Source organism: Sciurus vulgaris, assembly GCF_902686455.1.
Source record: "Sciurus vulgaris genome assembly, chromosome: 2".
In the NCBI taxonomy this organism is placed as follows: domain Eukaryota; kingdom Metazoa; phylum Chordata; class Mammalia; order Rodentia; family Sciuridae; genus Sciurus; species Sciurus vulgaris.
In genome coordinates, this window is record NC_136462.1 from 28,131,156 (window position 1) to 28,158,018 (window position 26,863).

Genomic DNA, 26,863 nt, shown 5'->3' on the forward strand with positions numbered 1-26,863 from the left:
GCCTACTTACTGTAGAAATTACTGAGTTAGAAAAATCTACCAACCATAAAAATAAATTTTAAAAAAGAATAAAATGTCACCATAAAAATAAATTAAAAAAAAAAAAAAAATCTACCAAATTCCCAAAGCCAACCTAGTCAATAACAAAGATCTAACTATTCAGCCTAAGGAATAAAAGAATGATTAAACGAATATAAATTTAGATAAAAATATTGCTCCCTGGTACACAAGCAATTAACCTAGAGAAAAGACAGGCTCCGCTTGCTCCATTTCATCTGATCAGGGCCTCGGGGACGATCTGCACTCAGGCCAGTGAACACTTGGGGCACAGGCTTCTTTTCCAGCGAGTGCTGGGACCACGCTTTCTCAGGGCTGCATTCTCCACTGCAGCAGCATTAGCCAGAAAGGATGCAGGGAAGGCAGAGGGAATGAGCATTAAAAGAGATAAATATATCTTTAAAAAAAATTCTTACTTCTGAAATGGTCACTAAATTCTTATAAGTGTGAAGGTGAATGCTGAAGATTAACAATTAATTGAAAGAGTATTCTTTACATCTACACATAAACACAACATTTCTACTTTATTTTTACTACAGGGAACTGAGAGATCAGGTGAGTTGTTTAAACTGTAGTGTTACTTAGGAAACGGGACAGATCACTATGTCCCTGGGGCAGGAATGTACTTTTAGGTGAAAAAAAAAAAAAAAAAACTTTGAGAAATACATGCATGTTTAATAGAACCAATGTTGGCAAAAAAATAACTGAAGTGACTGCTTTCGGTTTAGAACAAAGATGTTGAGTCACTCCTAAGGAGCAAAAGCAGTCTTTCTCTGCCAATGGCACGATAATTTAAGGAACAGTTCACCTTCAAAACTCACTTGTTCTTGAAAGCAACTGAGAAGTTCACTTTCGTATGAAACAGAAATAAAATTTTAAGTAAAAAAGTATTGCTGTACTTTTTCTTAAATACATACAAATATCAAGGAAAAAAAATTGATGTTTCTAAGGACCAAAGGTCTACATATCATATGTCTCAACTCTTCTCTTTAATTACTATTAACCTCAATTATTATAATAAAAATTTATAGAGGCCCACCCGGGTTGTAAAATACTATGTTGGCCATGGAGAAGGTAGGCACATAATAACTGAGCTCCTGTTCCCAGGAGCCCTCAACATGGTGGAAAGATCTATTCATAAATACAGGACTAATAATCAGAGACACTGAGATGTAATCAAGGAACGAGTCAAGTGCTAGGGTAAAATGAGAGAGAGGATTAAACCTAGGGAAGAGACACCCCTCACTCAGCTGTGACTCTGCCTTCAGGGTTAACTGTCATTTATTAAACACCAGCACAGGAAAGACTTTCACGGACTTGTGCGTGGGAAAAGATCCAGTCTAGGACACCAAGAGCAGCTAGGGAGAGAAAACTACTTCACAATTACCACAGGGAACAGAGGGGGTTTATTTAGTAGGAAGAGAGCCTGGCGATTCCTCTAATGGAATTTCACTCAAATCTAACTCTCAGCAGTCTGTGACAAACTGCTCACTAGCCCCTGAAAAGTCTCCTTAATCTACTTCCCACGGCTGGACTAAGGCAGGAAGGACATCATCAAGCTGGCTCCTTCCAGCCACAGGAGCAGAATCACTTTGCATCCAGCGGAAAGATGGGCATACCATAACGGAAAAATACAGGGAGAGAATTCCTTCATCACTCCACTCAGGCAATAAGATGCCAGCCAGCTGAGAGCTGCTGTAAACAAGATCCTCCAACAGAGGACAAAAGACCTGGGGACTGCTTGCTATATTGGGAGGTTCCAAAAGGCTTGGATAGCCTTAAGGACAACATCATAGCAGAAGTACTTCCTCACACACAGCTAAAACTAAGGCACCAGAGGTGAGCAAGAGCTGCTGAGCATCCCAGCATCCCAGCATCCCAGCCTCCTGACAAAGGACTAACAAAAGGTTCCTTCCCCCAAGCCCTGGGGTAAAACCTGAGGCTGTTTATTATGGCTCCAAAGGTCAAAATTAATAGCATGAATTGAGTCGTCTTCTTGTTCTTTGAAACTCCTTGTCAAGTGGCACAGCCAGCTGGGCACACAACTCTGATATGCAGATCATAACGTTTGTGAACAGATAAAATGAATTACAATGAGCGCAGACTATCATATTTCAACTCTCTAATGGGCAGGAAGGTCTCTCTCTTTTTTACCCAACACTGTCCAAATGCCTCCTTATGTAGTCTATTTGAGGCCATTTACGGTTCTCAAGAATCTGTACTACATCTTATTAGCAAATGACTCTGGAAGCCAATTCAAAGTTCTTAAAATTGCAATTACCCTGAGGACAGGATAGGGAAGAAACTCTATAAGAAAAATAATGTTTGAGACCAGGATATTAAATATTTACATATATTATTTCATTTTGATCCTCACCAGTCCGGTATTTTCACTTTAAACATTAGTAAACTGGGGAATGGGGAAGTTGTCATTTGCCCAGGCAAAGCCAAGATTCTTACCTGGGTCTGCCTCACATTCATATCCATACTGACCCTGCCAATAACTCATGGACAAAACAAAAAAACAAAACCATAGAAGCTATGAAACTTTTCATTCGTTCATTAAAGAACATATATAACATTTGCATACCAAGCTGGTATCTATCATACTTACTGGAAATGAAAATGAGACTTCTCAAATGAAAAGCTGTCTACTTATAAAGGAACTGACCTATGAAAAGAAGATAAAAAAAACAACTGCTTTGCTATTTCAGAACTTAAGAAAGAAAAAATGGAAATGGTGGTGCATTACCAAATCACCACCCAAAGCAGAGGAAAAAGTCATGAAAGTTAGAGAAAAATCTAAACTGCCATGAAATACTAAAAAATGACAACTAGTGACTTGTGCATCATACAGAAAGCAGAGAGTAGCAACTGCTAAGTTCTAGTTAGTGTTTCCTATAGGCAATAATGGTAAGAAAAGCTATCTGTCACAATCAATCTCTCGTTTTGGGAAAAGCTGCCTATAGCTATAGCTCTAGTCTCTTCACAAACCTGCAACTGCGTCCTTGACAGCAATACCACTGCCTCTATCAGAGCACCAATCACACCATCTGCTGTTGAGCAGCAGCAATTCTTAGCATCAAGTATTACTACTTTAATGACAAATCTCAGTACTAGCAACCAAAACAACAAAACCAAAACAATTTGTGAATTTTATCCACACACCCAAGCCAACTATGTAACTGTCCATCCATCCATCCATCCATCCGACCATCCAACAAGCCTCTACTCTTCCCATTTATCACTAAATACTGGCACTGTGCTAGATACTAACACTTTTCTTCATCTGCAGCTGCTTCTCCAAAGCTAGGGGAAGTCTACAGGTCTACCTCCCATGAGAGGTCATGTTCATGATGCCCAAGTACAGAGCTCGTGCCAGTTCTGCAATGTGAGTCCTTATTAAGCAAACTACAAAGCACCAGTCATTCAAACCATATGCATTTGGGGTGACAGTTCTTAAACCTGGCTGCATCTTAGCCAGCTGAAGAGCTTTACAATAATGCCAATGCCTGGCCCTCATTCCAGACCAACTAAATCAGAATCTCTGGAGGTGGGGCCCAGCATGGATACATTTCTTAAAGCTTCTTAGGTGATTACCAAAGTGTAACCAGGGTTGAAAATCATCAAACTAAGTATTTCTAGAGTGGTATTTCTGAAAACCCCTTAATCCACAAATCTATCAGACAGTACAAAGACCACAAAACTCCCCTGTACCCACTGCACTGCCACCTGAGCCACATTAAAATGATACATCCATAGTGTTATCTTAAAATTACACTCCCATTATTTTGTTTAAGCAATGAAATACTAAACAAGAGGTCATTCATTACCCACCAGATGCCCCTGGGCCTATTGTGAGGACCCCTGAGCTGCATGTGGCTCTTGAGGTGGCCTGGCTCTCATGCAATGGTTAAGTGCTTGGCACAGTGCAACTGACAGTGTCTAGGCCCGAAGCAGCCTCAGCTCGGTTCCGGACAGGAGGAACCTGCATAGTGCAGGCATGACTATCAGCCTCTTTGTGCTCTTAAAGGAGAGTAATTATAGGCATGTGAAAAAAGGAAAGCTCTCCCCGAGGAACTCTTCCTCACATGCTTCCCAAGAGGCATGAGGGCCATTAAAAATTCCATGATGAAGAGGAAAAACAGCCTGGGAACAGCCAGGAGGCAATACAGCAAATTAATACACCAGCCCTCCTCGGGGAAAGCTGTGATAAAACAGGAAACACTTCTCTCTTTGCAAAATAAAATTATACCACTAATGATAACATAGTCACCACACACACACACGAATTGTTCTAATGATGGGTGTAAAATTCCCAATGCTGCCTAGATGCTTTGAAAGAAATATTTTCCTACTACAAATAAAATAGGACGAGAAAAAGAAAAAATTTCCATTCGAAACACTTTTTAACACCGTCACTCAGCTGCCTCTTCCCAGTTATCACGGCTCGTTTACATTCCTTCCTTGGTCTCAGGCTTTTGTTAAATGGCCTACTCTTCACAAAACCCACTGCCCTGTTCCAAGTCTGATCTCCTCAGTCCCCTGCATTGGTGGTAGACTGCTCCTTCTCCACTGGTCCCTTGCTAGCAGGGACCCCACCTTTTCAAAGGAGTGAAAGGTAGCCCCAAGAAGTGTGTTCATCATTCACATTTTCTCAAAACTGCAGAGAGGTCACCTGGGCTGATCATTTCCCACAGAGAAGCTGTTGCCAAACTTGATGGACTGTGTACCCTCATTCAGTAAAAACTCTGAGGAAATAAGCATTATGTGGGTGCATATTACACATGCACACATTAAACATGTGCTACTACACTAGTAGGTGTACAGTTTAAAACAAAAGAAAAATTTCACAGATAAGTTAACAAATAAATGTTAAGTTTAAAAAAGTTTTCTTCCTCTACCTTCAAGAAACTTCATGCATGCAACTTAGAATCCACTACCCTGGGAATGCTACGTAGGAGTAAGGACAAAGATTATCCATAATTGTCCACAGTCTCTTGCCTTTGCTTTCAGCAATCGTCTCAAGCAACAGCAGTGTTTCCCTAGAGCCAAGTGTACCAAAGCTTGGCTGAGACTTCCTAATATTTCCCAGTCCAGCCACAAGCACTGCCAGGCTAAGAAATGAAGATAATGATGTGGATAATGATATACACAAAGAAACAAGAAGCTGCCGCCCACTCCAGCCAGAGGATGAGGCTTTTAAAGGAAACAGAAAATCTGAGGCAAGTGCTGATATTGACTCCAGCACAGCACAGCTCTAGGCAGCAGAGGAAAAGGGAAGAGAGCAAAGTAATCTGCTTTGAGCACTGGATATGACAGGGTGAAGCTCATACCTTCTTCCCAGAGTATGCACAGTCATTAATTCATTTGGTATCAAGACAAAAAGCTAGAGGATAGATCTTGTAGGGAGTGACTTTTTTTTTTTTTTTTTTTTTTTTTTTTTTTTGCGGTTCTGAGGACTGAACCCAGGGGTACTCAACCAGGAGCCACATTCTCAGTCCTTTTTATATTTTATTTAGAGACAGGGTCTTGCTAAGTTGCTTAGGGCCTCCCTAAGTTGCCGAGGCTGGCTTCGAACTCACGATCCTCCTGCCTCAGCCTCCTGAGCTGCTGGGATTATAGGTGTGTGCCATGGCACCCGGCTTGGAGTGACCTCTTGAGGCTTTCTGAGCACCACCACTATAAGAAAACCTTCCCTGAACCTCTAAGCTAGGGGCCCTCCACTGTACTTTGTATCATTCAGATACAAACTGCTATGCAACTGTCAGTTTCCATAACTGACTTTCCCACAAGAGTACAAGCTCCTGTAGGGTAGTGCCTGAAAAAGAGGCTGACATGTAGTAGGGAGTCAGCCATGTTGAAGGAACGAGTGATGAGGAAACAGATGCTCCTGAAGGCAGGCCTGTGGTGGCAGTTTCCACGGGCCCAGGTTTTCCACATTCTTATTAACCCCACTTATCATGTCTCTTTTCAAAAGACTTCCCCTGCTGAATGCTACTTCTCCTAGCAAAAAGACCTGGCAGTAGGTCAGGGTGCACAGTTCTAACTACTTCCATAAAGAACAAATTCTTTGCATAGCCTACACTCCAAATCTATGAACATATCTATTTAAGAATTTATTAGGAAGAAAGAAAATCATCAGAACTTGAAAAGAAATTCTTTATGCTACCAGAAATAATAATTCTATAGTCCAGCCAGTTAGCTGCTCTTTGGTGTACAATAACCTACTAAGGAAGTCTATAAAACTATATTTACTTTCCATGACACCTAAAATAAGAAAATTCATAATGAGAGGCATAAGATTCATTCATTTTACAAACATATACTGAACAGCTAACAAGTGCCAGACACAGGTGCTAGGGGGAATTACGAGGGAACGAGGCAAGGTCCCTGCACTGTGAAGCTTATATTCTAGTGCAAGACACATGGGGAAAAAGAAAAGCAAATAAACTAATATATAAAATCATTACAGATTGTGTTAAGAGCTATAAAAGGAGGAAACACAATGAGCTGAGAGTGCTGCAGGTGGCCCCTACAGGAAGGTGGTTTGAGTGGTCCTCCCTGAGGAGGTAACAGGTGAGGTGTGGAGAGCAGGACCTTGAAGAGGTTTCCAAGCAAAAGGAGTAAGAGTGAAGGTCTGAGGCGGGTAAGGCCTGCTATTTTTGAAGAGCAAAATGAAGCTCTCGAGTGCAGCTGGTTCTCTCCCCCAGAGAGGGGGAAGAATTATATGAAAGGAGGCTGGACATGTAGGCAGAAATCAGATTATGCAGGGTTTTGCAGGTCATGGCAAGGAACATTAATAATGTTCTTTGAAGATGGGGCTTTTAGCAGCAGAAATAATATGAAATATGAGCCAGAAGACTGAGGTCACAGTTGAGACTTAATCACACACTAGCCATGTGACCACAGAAAAGACACCTCAGTCCTCGGCCTTAGTTTTTGCATCTGTAAAACATCTATTTATCTCTGAAGGTTGTTGCATGGATAAAACTGGATCCTATATACAAACAAACTTATAATCTGAAGTGTTATAAAAAGGAAAATTGTACTGTCCAGAAGAAAGTAACAGCCACTGAACAATTACCTGGCAGAGCAGTGTGCTGGTGAACATCTTCGATGAGAAGCATCAGCAAGAACATCCAGGGAGTAAAGGGGAGAAAGCGGGTTAAACTGTGGGGATAAATAAGATTTTTTTAGTAAGGCTGAAATGAAACACACCTGTTCCCAAAGGGCCACCTACTATTTACTTTTCTCTGACTCTTCAATTCTCCATCATATTAAACACAGACATCATTCCATAAGGTTGTGCACAGTTAATAGTGTGCCTAGGAATATGGTATAACTCATCTAGCACATCTCAAAAGAAAAAAAAGACTATTCCTTGTTAAATAATACTTCAACATACAATGAACATTTAAATGGCAGAATAAAGTACTTTCCAAGTAGCGTAATAGGAACTTACATCTAATGACTATCAACTGTGTATCAGTCTCTTTTCCCAAGAAAACTAGTGTGAAATTACCTTTTCATTCCCTTATTCTGGCAAATGTTTTTAACAATAATTGGTGAGCACAGATCAGCAGCACAGTATAGCAAAAAGAGACTAGACTATACTACTAGAATTGAAATACCTAATCCCAGTCCCTCAAGTTGCTCAGTGTTGAAAATTACAAAGTCTCTGAGTTGTACTATCCTCATATGCAGACCATATGTTACAGTTTTTTGGGATTTTTTTGAGGGCTATTTGAAATATTGTTTTAAGATTTCCAAATAATTTTAACTTTCCATCTGTAAACATCTAATGACCTCAAAAAGTAGGCAAGCAACAGAGGACTAGTTCAGTAAAAGAGTGCATGCTCAGCATATACAAAGCCTTGGGTTCATCTCCAGCACAAAACCAGAAACAAAAACATAAAGGGGGCTATGAGGGTCAACTGGGACAGTATGTATAAAAGCACCTTGCTTTATGTTTGCTAGCTTTCTCTGGACTTCTCCCATAACAGTTCATTCCCCAAAAGTCAGTAACTTAACGTAACATCTTAAGACTAGAAGAACTTTAAATGATAACTTCAAAAGACCATAAGAATGCAAACTAAGCCACAGAGGTGCTAGGCCCAGTTTTACTAGCTGGATGACTTTGGGCATATATTTGACATTTTAGGGACCTCCAGGTTCCTCATATGTACTTAACAGATCTGTAGTAGGTGATGGCCACAGGTCTCCTTCTGCCTTTGAATGCTCTGATGAACATGATCAGAGCTCTAACTGAAGAATATCTAAACAGCAGTCTGTCAACTGTCACCTTTATGACTTTTTCCTTATCTGACTCCCACATGCAGTATCAAAGATCTAATATTTTTCTTTATGCCAATTACTGTTACTTGGCTTTGTCCTAACTATGTTTCCAAGAAGTAACAAGTATGATGTAATGATTACATTTTTTAATACATAACTTAGTATTGTGTGTCCATATACCACCTGAAATCATCTCATGAGATGATTACATCTTCCACTGCTTTAGTACATTTTGAAACAGCAACTTTACAAGTTCCAAGTCTCAAGTGTATGTCAACCTGGTAGGCTACGAAGTAATCCAAAAAACAAACCGACCACTGAGCAGCAGAAGCCTGAGAAATTTTAACCTATCAGTCTTCATCAATTCTACAACTCATTACCAACATAAAGAAACCTCAATCCCCCCAAAAGTCAAAGAGCTTCAAACATGAATGAACCTTACAGTAGCCACTATGAGCAATTTTGCAGGTAGTGAATTCTACACAAAGGCCTAACCATGCCAAGGACCCTTTCGAGAGGAAGCTAGGGAAAAAGACCAAGAGGACAAGGCTCTAGGCCTTGATCCACTTCACCCAAGCAGCTCTACCCTCTTCTGCTGCAGATATCAAGTTTTCAGTAAAGAACTTCACAGTTCAAGATTCTGGTGCTGAACTTAAACCATAAACAGATGAGATTCACTCTACTTTCTTACTGCAAATTCAAAACTAAAATAAACACAGAATTCCCTTGACATATGTGTTATAAGTAAGAAACGGATGATCATGGGTAAACCTAAAACAGGGGAAGTGGCTACAGTTCTCATCAGCGAGCATCAGATATTCTTGGAGAATAGTCCTCTGAGAGAATCAGAATAACATAGGGAGAAGGGAACCTTACCTCCTGTGCACAAGCAGAAATGTGAGGAAAATCAGAAGCCAATGTTTTATTCTTTCTAAAGAAAAGGAAATCAAATGATAAAATAAAGATGATAAGGAAAAGTGATCTTACCTGATTTCGTTCTCTTTTCCCAGCTGATGGTAACCAGAAACTAAAGAGAGGGAGAGAATAACAGGGAAGAAAACAATAAAAGAAGTGGTAGAAAATTACAGAGGGGAGAAGATAAAAAGATGGAATAATGAAGTGAAGACAAAGAAAATGGGAGAAGATGCAAATGAGAAAAGACAAAGATATGTGTGTGAACATTTTTTTGCTGAAAGTAACTCTTCAGAGGAAAAAGCCCCATAATGGAATGTAAATGACTGGGCAGGCTACAATAAACCCAAGATCACAGTGTGACACCAATGTTCTCTCTGCTCTCTCTCAGCTCAAGAAGGGCATAAACCATCTTGCCTATTTTATAAATTAAAAATTAGACTGGGGTGAATGTGTACAAGATCATAACTGGGTACTGACCATGAGGCATACAGGCAAGATACATGACAGAGCCAACCGTGGTAGGGGACGAGGCTGTCAAAAGAATGAGTAGATGATTCTCTTATAGCTACATACAGGATTCCCGTTGCACTTATTAAAGTGATTAGGACAAAAAGAGATTTCCCTATAAAGACCTCTGAAAATGGAAAAATAAAACAAAATGAAGAAAATCACTCATTTTGAAAAAAAAATTAAGAGATTAAAAAGTAAGTTTAAAATATCCACATTGGCAGGTATGAATGTAACACTAGGAACATAAAAGTCAAGAAAATAAAACTAGTCTAGGAAGAAAATCACTGTCATGGTCTGACCATCTTAACTATTATTAAGTACATATCTTTTAGATCACCTTTCAGCTCTGTAGCCTGATACCTAGGGTGCATGATAAAACCCCCTCTGCTTCATTCTCCTAAGAACAGTCTGGACAGCCAGTAAATACTTCAGCACTTACTCTTTCTGCCGGGAGTCACTGATGATATGGCTTATCCTCTCAGTACCCAGAGTACTTATGCTAGACTCCTAAAAAGACAAGAAAAACAAGAGTAACATCCCACCACAAAAGCAAACATATGAAGTACAATCTGTTTCTAAGCTCACATTTTCCCATAATTGTGCCACCTGAAGCAACCTCAAATGCACAGGTCAAATGTCAATCTTTTTTTCTCTTTTTTTGTAGTATTAGGGATTGAATGCAGGGTCTCACACATGCTAGGCAAGTGCTCTACCTATATCTCTAACCCTCTTTATTTTGAGATAAGGTCTTGCAAAATTGCGCAGGTTAGCCTCAAATTTACGATCTCTTGTCTCAGCCTTGTGAGTAGCTGAAATTAGAGGTGTGTGACACAGGACCCAATTCAAATGTCAACCTTAAAATCCAACAGCAACTGTTATTTCCTTTTATGGAAATCTATCTGAAAAGTGTTACATGTTATCCTTATTATTCTCTACTGATCCAAAGTCATTATTGTTTAATTTATGTGATTTTTTAAAAACAAATTTATTTTATTGATACATAAAACCTAAAAATTATACATATTATACATACTAAAAATTATACATAATTATACGTACTAGTGGGTATCACAGTGATACTTCAATACATGCATACATCATTTCTTTATGCATACTGTGGTTATTAAAGTATACTATAAACACTTTTGCAGAAAATGCAAAGGCAGCCAATATTTAGCAGACCAGCACACCAAGTTCAGTCAGCCATGTAAGCCTACCTTCACACTGGGAAAATGAATGGGTTCTCACTGGTAAAACCTACATAGCAGCTAACTAAATGTATACGCATCATAGGACGTTTGTGTATACACGTCACAGAACTTTTGTGACTTACAAAAATTGTAACCCTGTACCTTGTCCATTAAACAGCATCTCAAAGTAAAAACAGAAACTTGTAACTCAGACTTGTAAATTCAGGATTCTCAAGAGTGTAATGTGAAAGCTTATCCAAAACACTATAAGCAATTCAGAAACTAATCATCTCCAAAAAACTGGAAAGTGGAAAAAGACACTCACTATTCACTGAACTTGAGTACATTTATAATGACTATCACAGAATATCTAGAAACGCACACCAACCCCTACATGAATAACAGTTACACACAAGTGGGTAAGTGTTAGGAGAACATAAGTCACAGGCATGAATGTCAAGATGGCAAGCCTGTTAATCAGACACATTTGTTTCTGGGTAAGTATTATTATCTGTACTCATCTATGTGTATAGACTAGCCTAAACATTAGAACACACATTTTCACAGAACTGCTAGCTATAGAAAAATTAACCTGAGGTCAGATTCTGGACAATAGTGTAGCTAAGTGACCAGGTTTTACACATGCATTTTACATATTTCTTATTCCTACGGCTATGCCTCCTGCTTACAGACACAGAATGGTAGGGGGCCAAGGGAAAAGATGGGTGAAAAATGAGCTATTTGCTACGGCAGAAAAATTATTAACTTAGAATGCCGTAATGTTTAAATTTACAGTTTATTACTGTGTAAATTACAAGCAGTACTTTGCGTAATTAGCAGCTCGCTGGCAGGGAGCTGTGAATGAAACTCATTATTTATGATTACAATTTAGAAAAAGAGAAGAGAGAATGAGGAGGGGGGAAAAAGGGAGGGCAGAGCAGTGACCTCTGCTAGAAATGACAAATATCCCTTTAAGGTGATGAAAATGAATTAAACAAGTAAATATTATCCCATTCATTCAAAATCATTACAGGCTTGTCCAGCAGACCCTAGTTCCCTCCCAGGCAAGCTGAAGGGAGACTTCAAGATGAACTAACTCACTTCTAAGGAAGTGGAAGGCTTTTATTTTATAAGAGCTAAAAGAAAGAAAAAAGGGTGGTAGGGAGGACATCATCTGTCCAACCTAATCAATAAAGAGAAAAAGTAAACCCATCTCTCTGTTCCACTCCCAACCTCTTACCTCCCTCAACCATATATACTTCTATACTAGCTATCCTATAAACTCCCAGAATAGCAAAAGCAGCACACTAATGTCTCAAAAATGAATAATCCAAAGGATTGAGTTATCATTCTTCCAATAATCAAATCTTGCAACTTAATGAGATCAAAATGGGAATTTAAAAGATAAAAGGGAATCTGTCTACAAATAAACAGCCTCACTTCTTTTGCATGCCTAAAACTTTGGAAAACAGTTCCCTGAAGACTGGCACAGTGGCACACACCTATAATCCCAGCTACAAGGCCAAGGCAAAAGGATCACAAGTTTGGGTGAGCCTGGGCAACTCAGCGAGACCCTGTCTTTAAAAAAATTTAAAGAGGACAAGGAATGTAGCTCAGTGATAGAGCACCCCTGGGTTCAATCCCCAGTACTGGGGCAGGGCAGGGCAGGGAGTCAGGGTAGTGGGGAATAGTTCCCTGAGTAGACTATAAAGCAGCAGTCCCTTAAGGGATGTCAGACTGTGGCTGATTGCTATATACCTAGCTCAGCACAGAGCCTGTATACAAGGCACATTAGGTGACAAATCAACACTCTCAAACATCTCTCCTTTCTTATCCCTCACCTACCACCATCTTCAGCTGAATATTAGCCCCTATCTTAGCCTATCTCTCAGGCTAGAGAAAAAATAAAATGAAAAAAGATAAAGTAGCCCTGGATTCCAATCTCTATTTTGTCACTAAGATCCAGGTAGAATCAGACATTACTTAGCTTCTTTGAACCTAAGTTTTCCTCATCTGTAAGAGGAACTATCAACATTTTGACAAGATTGTTGGGAGGAGTGAAATAAGCTGAGTGCCTAGCACAGTCCCTGGCCGAGCAGAACTACAGAGACCATGGAGACTTCTCCCTCATGGCCAAGGAGGGGATCTTATTAATTTGAGAACAGAGGGGGTTTTTGTTTTTCTAAAATGAGTTCTAGAATTAAAAAGTCCAAAGATGGAATGTAACAAAATAACATTCCTTAAGAACACAAGTTGTAAAAGAGCCAAGAGTATTTTAACTTAAACCATAATATTAATGATTAATCAAAAGTGCAGAGAGACAAGAGATCAGGCCTGTAGATTCATTCACAAGAGGCTCTGAAGAGTGTCTGCTTTGTCAGAACTCCTGTGTGGATTAAATTTTTATCTTTTATGTGTGTATTCATTCAATTCCTATATAATGTTCACTCTTGTAAACTCCCAAAACATTCCAGTTGGCTTCGCTAACACCAGGGAGTTCTGTGGCATCTTTGATCACCAGCAGGATAAACCAACCCCTAGGGAATTTCATCTTCCTATGGCACTCAGGAAACTATGAAAGCTGTCACCTTCCCAACCAGCCTTCTTCGCCCCTTTCTGAGGCATCGCGCTGCAGCTCCTGGCAGACGATTCAAACGAGCATGGTATCCTGAAAAAAGAAGGCCTCAGTTACTGAATGTGGAAAATCCATATGCAGTGAGATGTTTCTAGTACACTGGAGCCCTTACACCCAGGATCTTCATAGAGCTATTTGACAAGCCATGTCACTAGGTGAACGATCTTAGGCATACCATTTGCCTTTTACTTAGGCACCCTGACCTATATCACTTGGTCCTACTTTATAGAGTTGTTTTGAAGACCCAATGAAATAGCAAGTGGAAGGTTCTTTGTAAACTGCAAATGCTATGTAAATATAAGGTATGTTAACAATTTCTAATGTTAAATTAAATGCTAGTTACTACATCAAAAGCATTCTAATTTTGGGCTGGGGATATAGCTCAGTTGGTTGAGTGCTTGTCTCTATGCAGAAGGTCCTAGGTTCAATACCTAGCACCACAAAAAAAAAAAAAAAAAAAAGCATTCTAATTTTATGAAGTAATGGTGAAAAGAGAATACATAGTACAGTCCCATTTTCTTAACTGTCCTATATTCCATACAGAGGAAGAAGTAAAAAAGTTCACACAAAAAATGTTATCAATGACATGGTTTCTGGATCTGGAATTGCAGGCCATTTGTTATTTTTACTTTTTTGTGCCTATTTTAAGTGGTCGGTAAAGAACTTATAGCAATGTTCACTGAAACATTTGAAAGAATTTACTAAGGTAGCAAACGATGCGCCTTAGCCCATCTTTACCAAGTAATCTTTACCAAGCATCCATGCTTTGAGAAAGTCTATCAAATTCTCAAACTCATCAAAATAAAATCCTACTTAATAGGTATTTATAGCTCTTAGTGTAACCCTGACCCTCTATAATACTCAACAAATACTTGATACCTGACTAACAGGTTGATTATTGGTTACTGGGAATCCTAAAATTATAAATTTACAGGGATAAAAAACAGTTTTGTTCAACTTCACATATCTTAAGCAAAGTCCCTGACATTGAAGGAAATGAAACAACCTGATAATCACCACAGAGGTAACAGACAGTACCAAATGGCATCTCCTTTTCCCTGTCCTGGGCTGGTTTCTTCATCCCACTGTGCTACCTCACAGTTGAAAAAAAGCAAAAGGAAAGGATATATATTTATGCTAAAGTATGTAATAACAGAATCATTAAAATAAAAATCATCCATTTATGGTTCTGTAGAGATTTTCATACTTGAGGTTTTGCTCTCTATAATACTGTGGTGGTATTTAATATGTTCTCCTATAATCTGTATGTCTATAAATTCACAATTAGATCTAGAGTCTTGATCAGATTACAGTTCACCTTTTTTTGAAAGAATACATACCAGACAGATCAATAATTCTAATGTCCTAATGCTCATGCCTTTGCATAATCCCTTCCTCTTGGTATGCACAGGACTTGTGATTTGTTTCTAACCAAAGGAGTATACAGCAAAGGTAGTGAGATATCACTACTGCAATTAAGTGACATTACAAAAGACTTCACAGCAGACTGAAGATTCTCCTTGCTACTTTAATGAAATAAGCAGTCATGTTGAGGATGTCTGTGTGTCAAGAAACAACAGGGGGCTTCTAGTAGCTGTAGGGTCCCAAAGGAAGACTCCAATCAACCACCAGTGAAAGCTAGCCACTTACTCATAAAAACTACAAGGAGATAAACTGTGTCAGTCACCTGAACAATTTTGGAAGTAGATTCTTCTCTGGTCAAGTCTCCGGATAAAACCACAGTCCAAGCAGCACCATAATTATTGCAGCTTTGCAAAACTCTCAGCAAAAGTTCCAACTAAGTAGAAACCAACTCTTAGACTCTGATCCACAATGCTTTGAGACAGTAAAATGCGTGTGTGTGTGTGTGTGTGTGTGTGTTTATCCTGTTGGTATTTTAATTGGAATTGTGTTAAATCTTTCTATTAGTCTGAGGTAAATTGTCAACATTGACTCACAATTCATGAACATAGTATATCTCTTCATTTATTTAGGTCTCCTCTGACTTCTTTTATTGTTAGATATTTCTCAATGTATAGATTCTGCACACATTTTGTTATATTTATACCTATGTCTTTTTTGTGTAGTTTTAATAATTTCAATTTCTAATTGTTCACTGATGATACATAAAAATAAACATGTTTTTTCTGAAAAATAAAAATAAAAATCATCCATTTAAAAAACATCAATATAACTTGTATGTGTATGTTCTCACTGAAATCCGTTCCTTTCCAAGAGACAGAGTTCCAATGAACACTCACTCAGTAACCCTTCATTACAGTGGGGTAAGTGGCTTAGCACAAATAGCAATGGCAAGTTGAAGAAATGCCTTGTTAATATGTATTCTAAAAGTCTCCACAGATTGATTGAGTTAAGAATGGAGATTGAGATACCCTCAAGTTGAGACTCACCCTTGAATCCTCCAGAAAATCCTTGGGCTAACTCCACCACTCAGGTAGTAATGCATATTTAGAGGCATGAGTATACTTGACTATGGAATGATTCTTCCCAAAAAGAACTACAAAGGCATTAATTATATCTTAGTTTTCTTCAAACTCACCTCTTTGAGCTGGTCGAGAAGGTAAAAGGAAAGTGGAATCTGAAAGTTTATCCAGTCCAGAATCCATTCTTTCTACTTCAGTGCAATGATCAGGAGCCCACTTGGGCAGAATATTAGGGACAGTGAATCCTGGAACACATTCTCCTTCATAGAACCAATCACTCTGTTCATCATCCCCTAAAGTAAACAGACCATATCATGAGCTGAAATTTTAACACCCATGAAAAAAAAAAGATTATTGCTCAGCTCTACAGTTTTTATAATATTTTTAAATAAATCAAAGTGCCAAAAAATTGTTCTGGAACACATTATGATGAAAACTGGGGCATTAAACTGTTTTCCCTGAATGCCACTATTGTGCTAGACAGACTGGTTTAATAATAAAAACTAATAAGACTTCTACTTACTACAACTTCACAGTCTATAAGAATCCATGCTAAGAATCTGTAAATACGTTATTTCTTCCAAGTCCTACACTAACTCCAAGTTACAATAAGAAGTCGTGGATGTTGGTAAATGAGGAAGTCTGAATTTGAACCAAAAGCCTGATTAACTCCAAAGTCTGAGGTCTTTTCCACAAAAAACAAACAAAAAAACTGTCCCCTTACCATGTTCCATGGCATAGACAAATCTAGAGCTCAAAATCCAATTCAAACTAGTTATTTCTGAGGGATTTTTCTTTTTGGTTCTCAAGTATTTGCTCAAGATTTCCAACACACACACACAACCTCACTGAACTAGAAGTAACCTGTGAGATCATCCATAAACCAGTGGACTTCAGCCTGGGTTAACTAGGATGCCAGGCACAGGAGCTTCCTAAAAGAACACAGCCACGGCACAAGGAAGAGGCTGAGTGGATCGGGCTCCCCACTTCCAGTTCCTCTGGAATCATGCTTCAACCAAAACAGGCTCAGTTGTCTTACAATTTGAGATTCTATGTACAATTCTGTTTGGAGAAGAAAAAAGAGAATGCTCTTCTTATCTGGGTTCCTCAATAACCATTAAGAACTTCCTATCTGCCAGGCAATGCACTAGGTATTATGGTTGCAAATAATCAAACAATTCCTCCCTTTGGAAAGCTTCAAAGGTAAGAATACTATAAACAATAATTAATATGGCAAATGATAAAAAAGCAATAAGTCCAAGGAACCACAAGAGCATAAAGAAAGACTAAAGATTATCAGTTAGAATCCCTTTAGGAAGTATGCACATTTAAATCGGATGCCTGAGGACAATTTAATGAAGTGACTATTTACAAAGGTACAGATGTATAGATAAGAAAACAACAAAGGATGCTAAACCCCAGAGCCAGCACAGCAGGGCATTTTACCAGTACTAGACATAGAGTGGCAAGGAAAAGAATGGTTGTCAAAGAACACAGAAAGAACTATAGCTATTGGTGCACACTGCCAAACGGAAGGGCTATTCTTCTGTAGAGGAACAAAACCAGTGCCAATAGGTCATCTAACAGAAAGGGAGTCAGGGAAAGCTATATCATGCAATGTGGTAGTTTTATAGGTCCTCACTGCCCCCTACAACAGATTTATCCACATTCTTTGCTCTTCACCACTGGAATCCACAGTGCCTTCCCCTGGGGCACAGCATGCTTCCTCATCCTGCTGACACTGGACTTCAACAATTCACTTACTGCAAGAAGCAAAACATTAGCAGATGTGATTCAAGCAAAGATTTTTTATTTTTTTATTTTTATTATTTTTTGCAGTGCTAGGGATTGAACCCAGGGCCTTGTATATGCGAGGCAAACACTCTACTAACTGAGCTATATCCCCAGTCCTCAAGCAAAGACTTTAACTACACATGCATGGTCTGGTTTGGTCACTTGGCATTGTCTTCTGCCATAACAAGTGAATGATGCATACAGCCAGTTTCATCACCATAAAAAGATGAGCCCAGTCAAGATCAGTTGAACTACAGCTGAACCAAAAACCCACAGCAAGAAATAAATATAAACCACTGAAATCTGGGGGCTCTTATGTAGCATTACCACAGTAAAAAGTTGATAAATAACAATAAATCTCATTTGCCTCTCTCCAATCTTCTGCAGATGCCCCTGACTGGCCAAACCCAACAAGATACTGAAGGCAAAAAAACCCCACTGATAAAGTCCATAACTATACCTGGAGGGGCAAAAGGAGTACTCTTTCTTGGTGGATGATCAGCCATTCAAGGAAAGGTGAGGGTGAGATTTCAGAAAGACCAGTGCAAACAAAGGTACAGAAGCAGGAATGACATGGCTTTCTACTAAGAACTCGAACATCTAAGTATCATCAGAATGTGTAAAGTTAAGGAAGAAACCAAGTGGAGAGCAGGGCTATGGGATAGTCTACATCTTTCATGTTAAAATACACAATCCTTATTAATGGAAAGACTTTCAAAGGCTCCCAAACTTAATCTGCTATAATGGGTTCACACTTTCTTCTACCTCTGCATAATCATGTATAATAACCTTTGAAAGGTGTATTATGAATATTTTCTGACATTTTTGTTGGCCATCTGCATTGCTTCTTTTGAGAAGTGTCTGTTTAGCTTGTATGTCCATTTATTAATTGGGGTTTTTTTTTTTTTTTTTTTGGTGTTAAATTTTTAGAGTTCTTTATATATTCTGGATATTAATCCTCTGTCAGAGAAGCAACTAGAAAGATTTTCTCCCATTCTGTAGGCCCTCTCTTCACATTCATTTCCTTTGCTGTGCAAGTTTTTAAATTTGATGCCATTCCACTCACTGATTCTTAGTTTTATTTCTTGCACTTTTGGTGGGATTGCAAATTAGTATAACTGCTTTGGAAAGCAGTGTAGAGATTCCCCAAAAGACTAGGAATGAAATCAGTTATACCACTCCTTGGTATTTGTCCTAAAGAATTAAAATCAGCATACACTAGTGACACAGGCACATCAATGTTTATTATAGCAGTGCAACTTAATGGTCAAGTTATGCAACCAGCTCAAGTGCCTATCAATAGATGAACAGATGAAGAAAACATGGAGTTTTACTTAGTCTTAAAGAAGAATGAACTTACAGCATCTATTGATAAATGGATGGAACTGTACAACATACTAAGTGAAATAAGACTCAGAAAGTCAAGGGTTCAATGTTTTCTGTCATATGTGGAAAATAGACTAAAATAAGGAAGAAAGGGAGAGGGGAATTCCATGAAAAAGGAAGGGAGATTAGTGGAGCAGAGAAAGAGGACTGAGGGGGAAGAAGGAGGGCCAGGAAAAGGGAAGAAGGGTTGAATGAAATTGATTAAATTATGCTATATACATATATGAATACATAACAATGAATTTCACCTTTATGTATATCTATAAAGCACTCATTTTAAAAACATATAAATAAATAAAAAGAAAGACCACCAGTAGAGTAGAGGAAGGAGAACAGAGATAGGGAGGAGAGGAGGGAAAGAAGAAGTACCAGGTACTGAAGTGGAAGAAACTATATTCCATGCACATATGAACATGTCAAAATGAACCCTAATATTATATATAAGTATAATGTACTACTAAAGCATAAAAAGGTATGTTACACTACTTCACCACACTGTAGTAAAAGAAAAGAAAAAAAACAAGTATCAGTAACTCTGAATGTTACCAAATCCTGCATGGAAAACAACTGGACTTTTCTCAGTATGAGATAAAAGAATTAGTACTCTAGCTAGAGCCAACCTGTACACACACACAGTTCCTAACAACACCTAGTTCCCTCAGAATGAGAGAGAAAGAAATGTACTCATCACAACTTCCTTTATAGTAGAAAGCTCAATAATTCCATAGGGATGAAACTGTTTCTATGTCAATAACTGAGGTGTGCATGAGATGCCGCCCCATGTAGTACCTTTTCAAAATCAGGACTTGGATGCTTGAAGTTACTGGGAAGCCTAACTGGATTAATCTAGCAATGTGGCCAGCATGCCTCTGTCCTTTAAACACAATACTTAGAGAAAAATTACTGGATTTCAGAGCTAAAAAGAACTTCAGAAATCTATGAATTCCTTATTGTAGATTAAGAAAACTAAAATTAAAAAAAAGTTATGTGAAATTCTTACTGGCACACTAAGCAAGTCTAAAGAACAAGAATTTTGTAAAATGCCCTTATACCAACGCAAAGTCTCAAATTACTACTTAGGTAGCAAAAATAAAGAACTGGCAATTAACATACACTAGTCTTATTCACAGGACTATATTAACCTTCAGGAGTTTTAACTTAAGAAAAGCATTATATATAATATATTCACTCAGAACACTATAAACATCAGAACACTATAAAATAAGAAAAAATTTTCCTTCTGTAATAAGAGTATCTCATCCAGTAGTGCATGAGGATACTTCTTGGTTCTAAACCCCTGAACAATGATTCTCGAAATCTGAACTACCTGCATAAAAATTATTTCAGATGCTTGTGGAAAATGCAGATTCCAGGGGCCAACTCTAGATCTACTTAATTTCTAGCTCAGGCATCTCCAATTTTAATAGTAGCCCAAAAAGGCTCTCCAGGCCCTAAAGTTTGAGAACCACTGCCACAGACAATTATCATACTGTCAGTGAGTCTTCCCATCAACACAGAACCCATGTCCCAAAGCTGGGATCCAGATTACCTTGCCGTCCTTCATCATTGGTGAAGAGCCCAGTGTCACTGCTGCTACACACACTGCTGGTTTCACTGAAAAAGAGTAATAAGACATGGAGAATTCAATGACTCCAGTCAAAAATCACTATACATTCTTCTGATTTTCCAAAGGAAAGACCTCAAGCTTTCCTAATATCACTCCAGTCCATTAGTCAATCAGGTAGGTAAATTTCACAGGTAAATTTTCTTCCCCCCGCCAAAAAAAATATATAAGAAGAAAATGCTAAAACTTTTACTTGTACTTCAAAGTACTTAAAAATATATATCTAAAATCACCTACTTAGGATCTAAGGTATTTATTGAAGCTCATACAAGTAATCTCAACCTGATTTGGCATATTAAACACCACAAATTTACCAATTTTATTTTTAAATATAGTCAACTATTAATTTCAAATGAAGATATGCAAATTCAACATTTAACATATCTTAAATTTCTGACCACTTACAAAGCAGCAAACATTAATGAGCAGAAAATAAATTAATATGGCCAGTTATAGTTTCCCCAAAATTTCATGTCTTCCCTGACATCTAGTAGATACAAAAAGCTCATTTTGAAAAAAGGAGTTAAGATTAAAAATAAAAATATAAAAACAAACTCCATTCAGACTCACTGAAATAAAACTTGTCCTAATAACTGATTCTACTTCTTGTGGCTATTTTCTTTCACCCAATCTTTATCAAATGTGATTTACCTGGTTCAAGAAAAATTTCTTTGTTCTTTATAATTTATAAGCTATTTCCTTGAGTATTTGCTTCCAAGTTAGTCAATTTTTTTCACCTACTCTAGAAGATACAAGAAACCAAAGCAAGGAAAAGGCATTTTGACTGTGCTGCAGAAAGAACAGGCTTGACAAAACCCAATCTACATTCCTGGATCAAAACTCTGAAAATATTTTGTATTTTGCAACATTTCCAAATATCTTGCCAACACTAAATCCTCAAAATGCTGGTTAAATTAGTAGCGATGCTTTTCCTCACAAGCTTAAGCTTGTCTCTGAATAACAGATGGCAAGAGACTTGTCACAGCAAGAGCCAAAAAAACATACTTTAATTCTATACAGGTTCTTTCATTTTATTTTCCTGTATATTTAGTGGGAAGATTCTCAGGGATCATTTTAGGAATTGTCTCACAAAACCATACCACTGGACTCTTCAAAGGGTTCTATAGTGAAATCCAGAAGTATTCACACAGAGGACTGCATTCTGAATCTAAGGAACTATGCTTGTTCTTGAACTTAAGGAACTGGATATTTTTGTATTTTCAGCAAATCTGAAGAACAGTAGTGGTCTAACTCCACCAAGACTTACTATATAGTCTCTCATATTACTACTTTAATGTTCTCATCTTACCTCGAGGATAAAGTATATTTTATATTATTTTTTGTAGTTCTCAGGATTTTAAGGAAAGATACAAAGCACATTAGGCCATGGGACAGATGCTATTTCACCCTCATATTATATGCTTCATTGGTTACCATCACTACTAAGATTTAGGGATCAGCAAATAATGGTCTAACACCTGTTTTTTGTATGACCTATGAGTTAAGAATGGTTTTCACAGCAAGTTGTTGGGGAACAAAAAAATCAAAAAACAAATACTTTGTGATGTGTGGAAATGATGTGAAATTCAAATTTCAGTATATGTAAATAAAGTTTTATTGAAACTCAATCATACTCATGAACACATCCTTTGCGATTTCTTCTGTACTAATTTGCAAAGAAGAGTAGCTGCGACAGAGATTATATAGCCCACAAGACCCTAAAATGTTTACTATCCAGCTCTTCATAGAAAAAATGTGTGGATCCCTGTTTAATGACTATGATTCCCTCTGTTTGAACGTTTCTATTAAAAGGTTGAAACAATTCCTCTATCACAAAATCTATCAATTATCTTCTCCATTCATTTCCAGCCATTTGTAAGCACTACAAGATACGATGCTTCCTAGATCTTTTTAGGAGGAATTCAGTCTTTCCTCGTATTCTTTTTTTTTTTTTTGCGGGGGGGGGGGGGGGGGCGTGAATTTTCTTTCTTTTTTTACCAGGGATTGAACTCAGGGGCACTCGACCACTGAGCCACATCACCAACTTATTTTGTATTTTATTTAGAGACAGGATCTCATTGAGTTGCTTAGCACCTCACTTTTGCTGAGGATGGCTTTGAACCTGTGATCCTCCTGCCTCAGCCTCCCAAGTCACTGGGACTACAGGAGTGCACTACTGCTCTAGGCTTTCCTCATATTCTAAATAAAAGGGGCAGACTCAAAGAATATCTGCTGGATCAAGAAAGGTGATAAGTACACTATCAGTGTACATTTTCTAGTGTTTTATCAATAGCATTTCAAGAATATCAAAGTTCTTGAGAATGAACTTGTCTCTTAAGAGTTTTCTACATATAGTAATTAAATAATACCATGGAAATTAAAATAATACCATGGAAACATCCTCAGGACATTAAGACTATGATCAAGGGAGATGTGTATTTTTCTCATAAAAATTTTTATTTTTACAGAACATTTATTATATACAAGTATCATCCTTTTACCAATGTCTGGAAACAAATGTATTATCTGATGGCATTGCTGATTTTATTTACTCCCCCAGAATAACTTGTGAAAATGTAATCAATATGTAAAAAAAATCATTAGCACAATTTGCTAAGAAAAAACATGGGGAGCTTCCTTGCATGCTTCCACATAAACACAATAATGCAGCTTGCAAAAGTGCAGTACTAAATAAAAATAAAGGTAAGAATTTTCCTTCCAAGTTACAAGTCAGAGTTTTCCAGTCTTGTATCACTTACTCACTCCTGACACAAAGACTGTGATTAAAATATATACATGATCAATATGATTTTAATAAAGATTTAGTCAACTATAAAATGTTAATTTAGCTAGTTCAATTAATATTCAGTTACTAATAAAGTCACATACTATCAATCTTCAGATATAAAGGAACACGATGAAGCCAACAAGAACAGCAGGTAATGAAAACCTGTCCTCTCTCAAAATGGCAGTAACTATATTCCCTGTTCTCATGACTTATAAGCTTCTAACCTATGAATTGTTTGCTTACAGAAATCTTCCTAAACTACTTCTAAAATATTCTGGAGAACTACATCTTACAAAAATGTGTACATTTCTTTTAAAAAAAAAAAAATTCAATTTCAAACTGTGTGGTGGTGTACGCCTGTAATCAAAGTGGTTCAGGAAGCTGAAGCAGGAGAATCACCAAGTTCAAGGGCAGCCTTAGCAACTTAGTGAGGTCCTAAGCAATTTAGTTAGACCTGTCTCAAAATAAAAAAACAAAAAGGCTGGTGATGTGGCTCAGTGGTAAAATGTCCCTGGGTTAGATCTCTACTACGAAAAATAATAATAATAAACAAGTAAATAGTCCAATGGAAAAGGAGGAGGAACGATTTCCACCTATTTCTCCTAAACCACAAATTCATTTAGGAAGCATTTATTACTTACTAAATACCAGACGCTGCTAAAACCAGCACTAAAACTAACAAAGAAACATTCATTCCCAATTTAAATAATGCATTTTGATTAAAAGTTTTGAAAAATTAGTCAAGACAGTGGAAGAAAGATTATAAAGAGGTAGAGAGGAAAATGCTTTTCAATGACAAACACTCTGCAATTAATAAGGAGTGGTGCAAGCTTAGAATTTAACTTTACAAACCTGAGAAAAATCATCCCAATTTAGAAGCCAGAAAACTGTCCTGAAAATATTCATGTAAGATGTCCTCTACAATCTTGTTTTTTTGTTTGTTTGTTTGTTTTTTGCAGTGCTGGGGATTGAAACAGGGCCTTGTGCTTGCAAGGCAAGCACTCTACCAACTGAACAATCTCCCCAGCCCCTACAATCCTGTTTTAATCAATTGTTTCATTTTGTAATGTTGGATGCATTCGAAAGAACACGTGAAGCATTTGTCAAAGTTATAATGGAATATTATAATGACATATAATATGACAATAAAATAATAATATGTTATAACATCACTAATGCCATCTCTGCCTCTTACCCAGGAGTATTAATATCTTGAATTTTGTGGGGGTTTTTTGGTCTTGACTTTTTAAAGTATAATTCAATTATGTAAGAAAAAATATTCACTTAAAAGTAGTATTAATACTTTACATTTCTATACAATGCTTATCACATTTGATAATATAAAATATAAAATATTTACACATTTTATTCAGCAACATTATCACCATTTTAAATAAGACACAAACAAAATGACAATCTGGTTTTTGGACCAACAATTCTATTACCTAATTACTATCATACTGTTAGAAAAGCAATTGAGCCACATCCAACTGAAATAGAAATGTAAACTTAACCAGCATTTCTAAAGGTTGATCCTCCCACCAATCTTTTATTATGAAAATTTTTGAACACACAAAATAGTTAATAGGAGTTAGATTCTCCAAGTAGCATCCTGCTTTCTTTGCTTTACTACACATCTATCCATCTAACCTTCCCACCAGAGCTTTTCTGTAATTAGAGGTGCTCTCAGTGGACTAGTTGATTAGGCACAGAATCCACTTCAACAGAAGTATAACATCATAGGAATCAAGCCCAATAAAACACTAGTGATACCCTTTGTCCACTAAAACAATTCCATCTGTATTTTTATAAGAAAAACCTGATACTACCTCTAATGTCTGTCACATCTGTGGTCCTTTAAGGCTCAGTCAGGAAGACAGAAAAGGAACAAGATGAAGCCAGTAAGGATAGCAGGTATAATGGTAGCCAAATTATAAACCTTGGCAAGAACTTGAAAATGCTTTTATCTAAAATGTTCTTCTAGTTTGGAAAATGAGCTGTTTGCCCTTTAGAGGAGCAATTAAAGGGTATCATTCTCAAATTAACCAAAGATCTAGTTTTAAAACTCTAATATACTTATTCTATAGAAGAAATCAATGTTTTGGGCTTACCAAGTTATCTCAATTTGAAACACATACTTTAGGTAAAAGCAGTCAAAGAAGTAAAAACCCAAACTCAGTACCAGAAATACCTACAACTGTGGTTCTCAACTGGCGGTAATTTTGCATGCCTCCAACTTAGGGTCATTTGGCAATGTCTGGAAACATTTTTGATGGCCATGACTTAAGGAGGAGGGGGAGGGAGAGCTGGTGAACTACTGGCATCTAGTGGGTAGAGACTAGGGATGCTGTTAAACATCCTACAATGTACAGGGCAGTCTCACTGCAGAGAATGATGTGGCCCAAAATGTCAGTAGTTCCCAAGGTGAAAATCCTGACCTAGAATAGTAAATGAAATCTAAGAGTTATCATAAGTATGTATGTACAGGAAAAATATATCAGGTTCAGTATTATTCAGGGCTTTGGGTATCCACTGGGGGGTCTTGAAAAATGTATCCCAAGGATAAGGGGGACACTGTACTATTCCTTAATTTAGCAGCATTCTAGACTAGGAAAAAATTTTAGAATGCCAGTAGCATCTGTGGTAACCAGACTTCTGGACCCCAGTCCCCAGCTATTCTACACCCCGCTACTCCTTCTCACACTGCACCAGGGTTTGTCTATGTTACTGATACCACACGGAAAAAAGCTACAGGATGTCACTTCTGAGATCAGACCCTATGTAGCTTCCATCTTGGACTCCCCTCCCATGAACACAACTCTCAGGTCACTCAGTCAAGGGGAAGCCAACATCATGTCTTGAGGACACTGATGGCATGGTGGAGGGGCCCACATGAAAAGGAGCTGAGACTGTCAGCCCAAAGGCCTTAAAGGAAATAAGATCTTCAGCCCCAGTCAAGCTGAGAGAACTGCAGCCCGGTCAACAGCCTGACTGCAACTTCATGAGACTCAACCAAAGCCACCCACGAAGCCACTCCCAGACTCCTGCCCTCAGGAACTGAAGACAATGTATGTGTGCTGTTTAGAGCTACTAAGTCTTAGGACAATTATCTCTCACAATAGGTAGGTAAAATGGTATAAATAATTCCCTTTTACTATTCCTAATGAGTTTCTAGTTTCAACAAGATAAATCGCTTGCCCTCTGACCTGAGAGCCTGCAAAT

The 26,863-nt window shown here is 37.8% G+C and overlaps 1 protein-coding gene across 11 annotated transcripts in view; it reads right to left on the reverse strand.

The window, feature by feature from the left end:
* GPATCH2L (G-patch domain containing 2 like) overlaps nt 1-26,863 on the reverse strand; it is a 59,180-nt gene that overhangs the window by 21,597 nt on the left and 10,720 nt on the right. For 4 of the 11 annotated variants that reach the window (XM_079126571.1, XM_079126573.1, XM_079126578.1 and 1 more), the window contains exons 3-8: nt 20,779-20,843; nt 16,166-16,342; nt 13,559-13,638; nt 10,220-10,287; nt 9,232-9,286; nt 7,145-7,230 (exon numbers count right to left, since the gene is read on the reverse strand). In XM_079126571.1, the coding sequence (XP_078982697.1) occupies nt 7,145-7,230; nt 9,232-9,286; nt 10,220-10,287; nt 13,559-13,638; nt 16,166-16,342; nt 20,779-20,843 (531 nt within the window). Of the gene's footprint in view, nt 1-239; nt 385-7,144; nt 7,231-9,231; nt 9,287-9,342; nt 9,383-10,219; nt 10,288-13,558; nt 13,639-16,165; nt 16,343-20,778; nt 20,844-26,863 lie in introns of all 11 variants that reach the window. The other 7 variants (XR_013761752.1, XM_079126575.1, XM_079126572.1 and 4 more) reach the window with 5 other exon arrangements.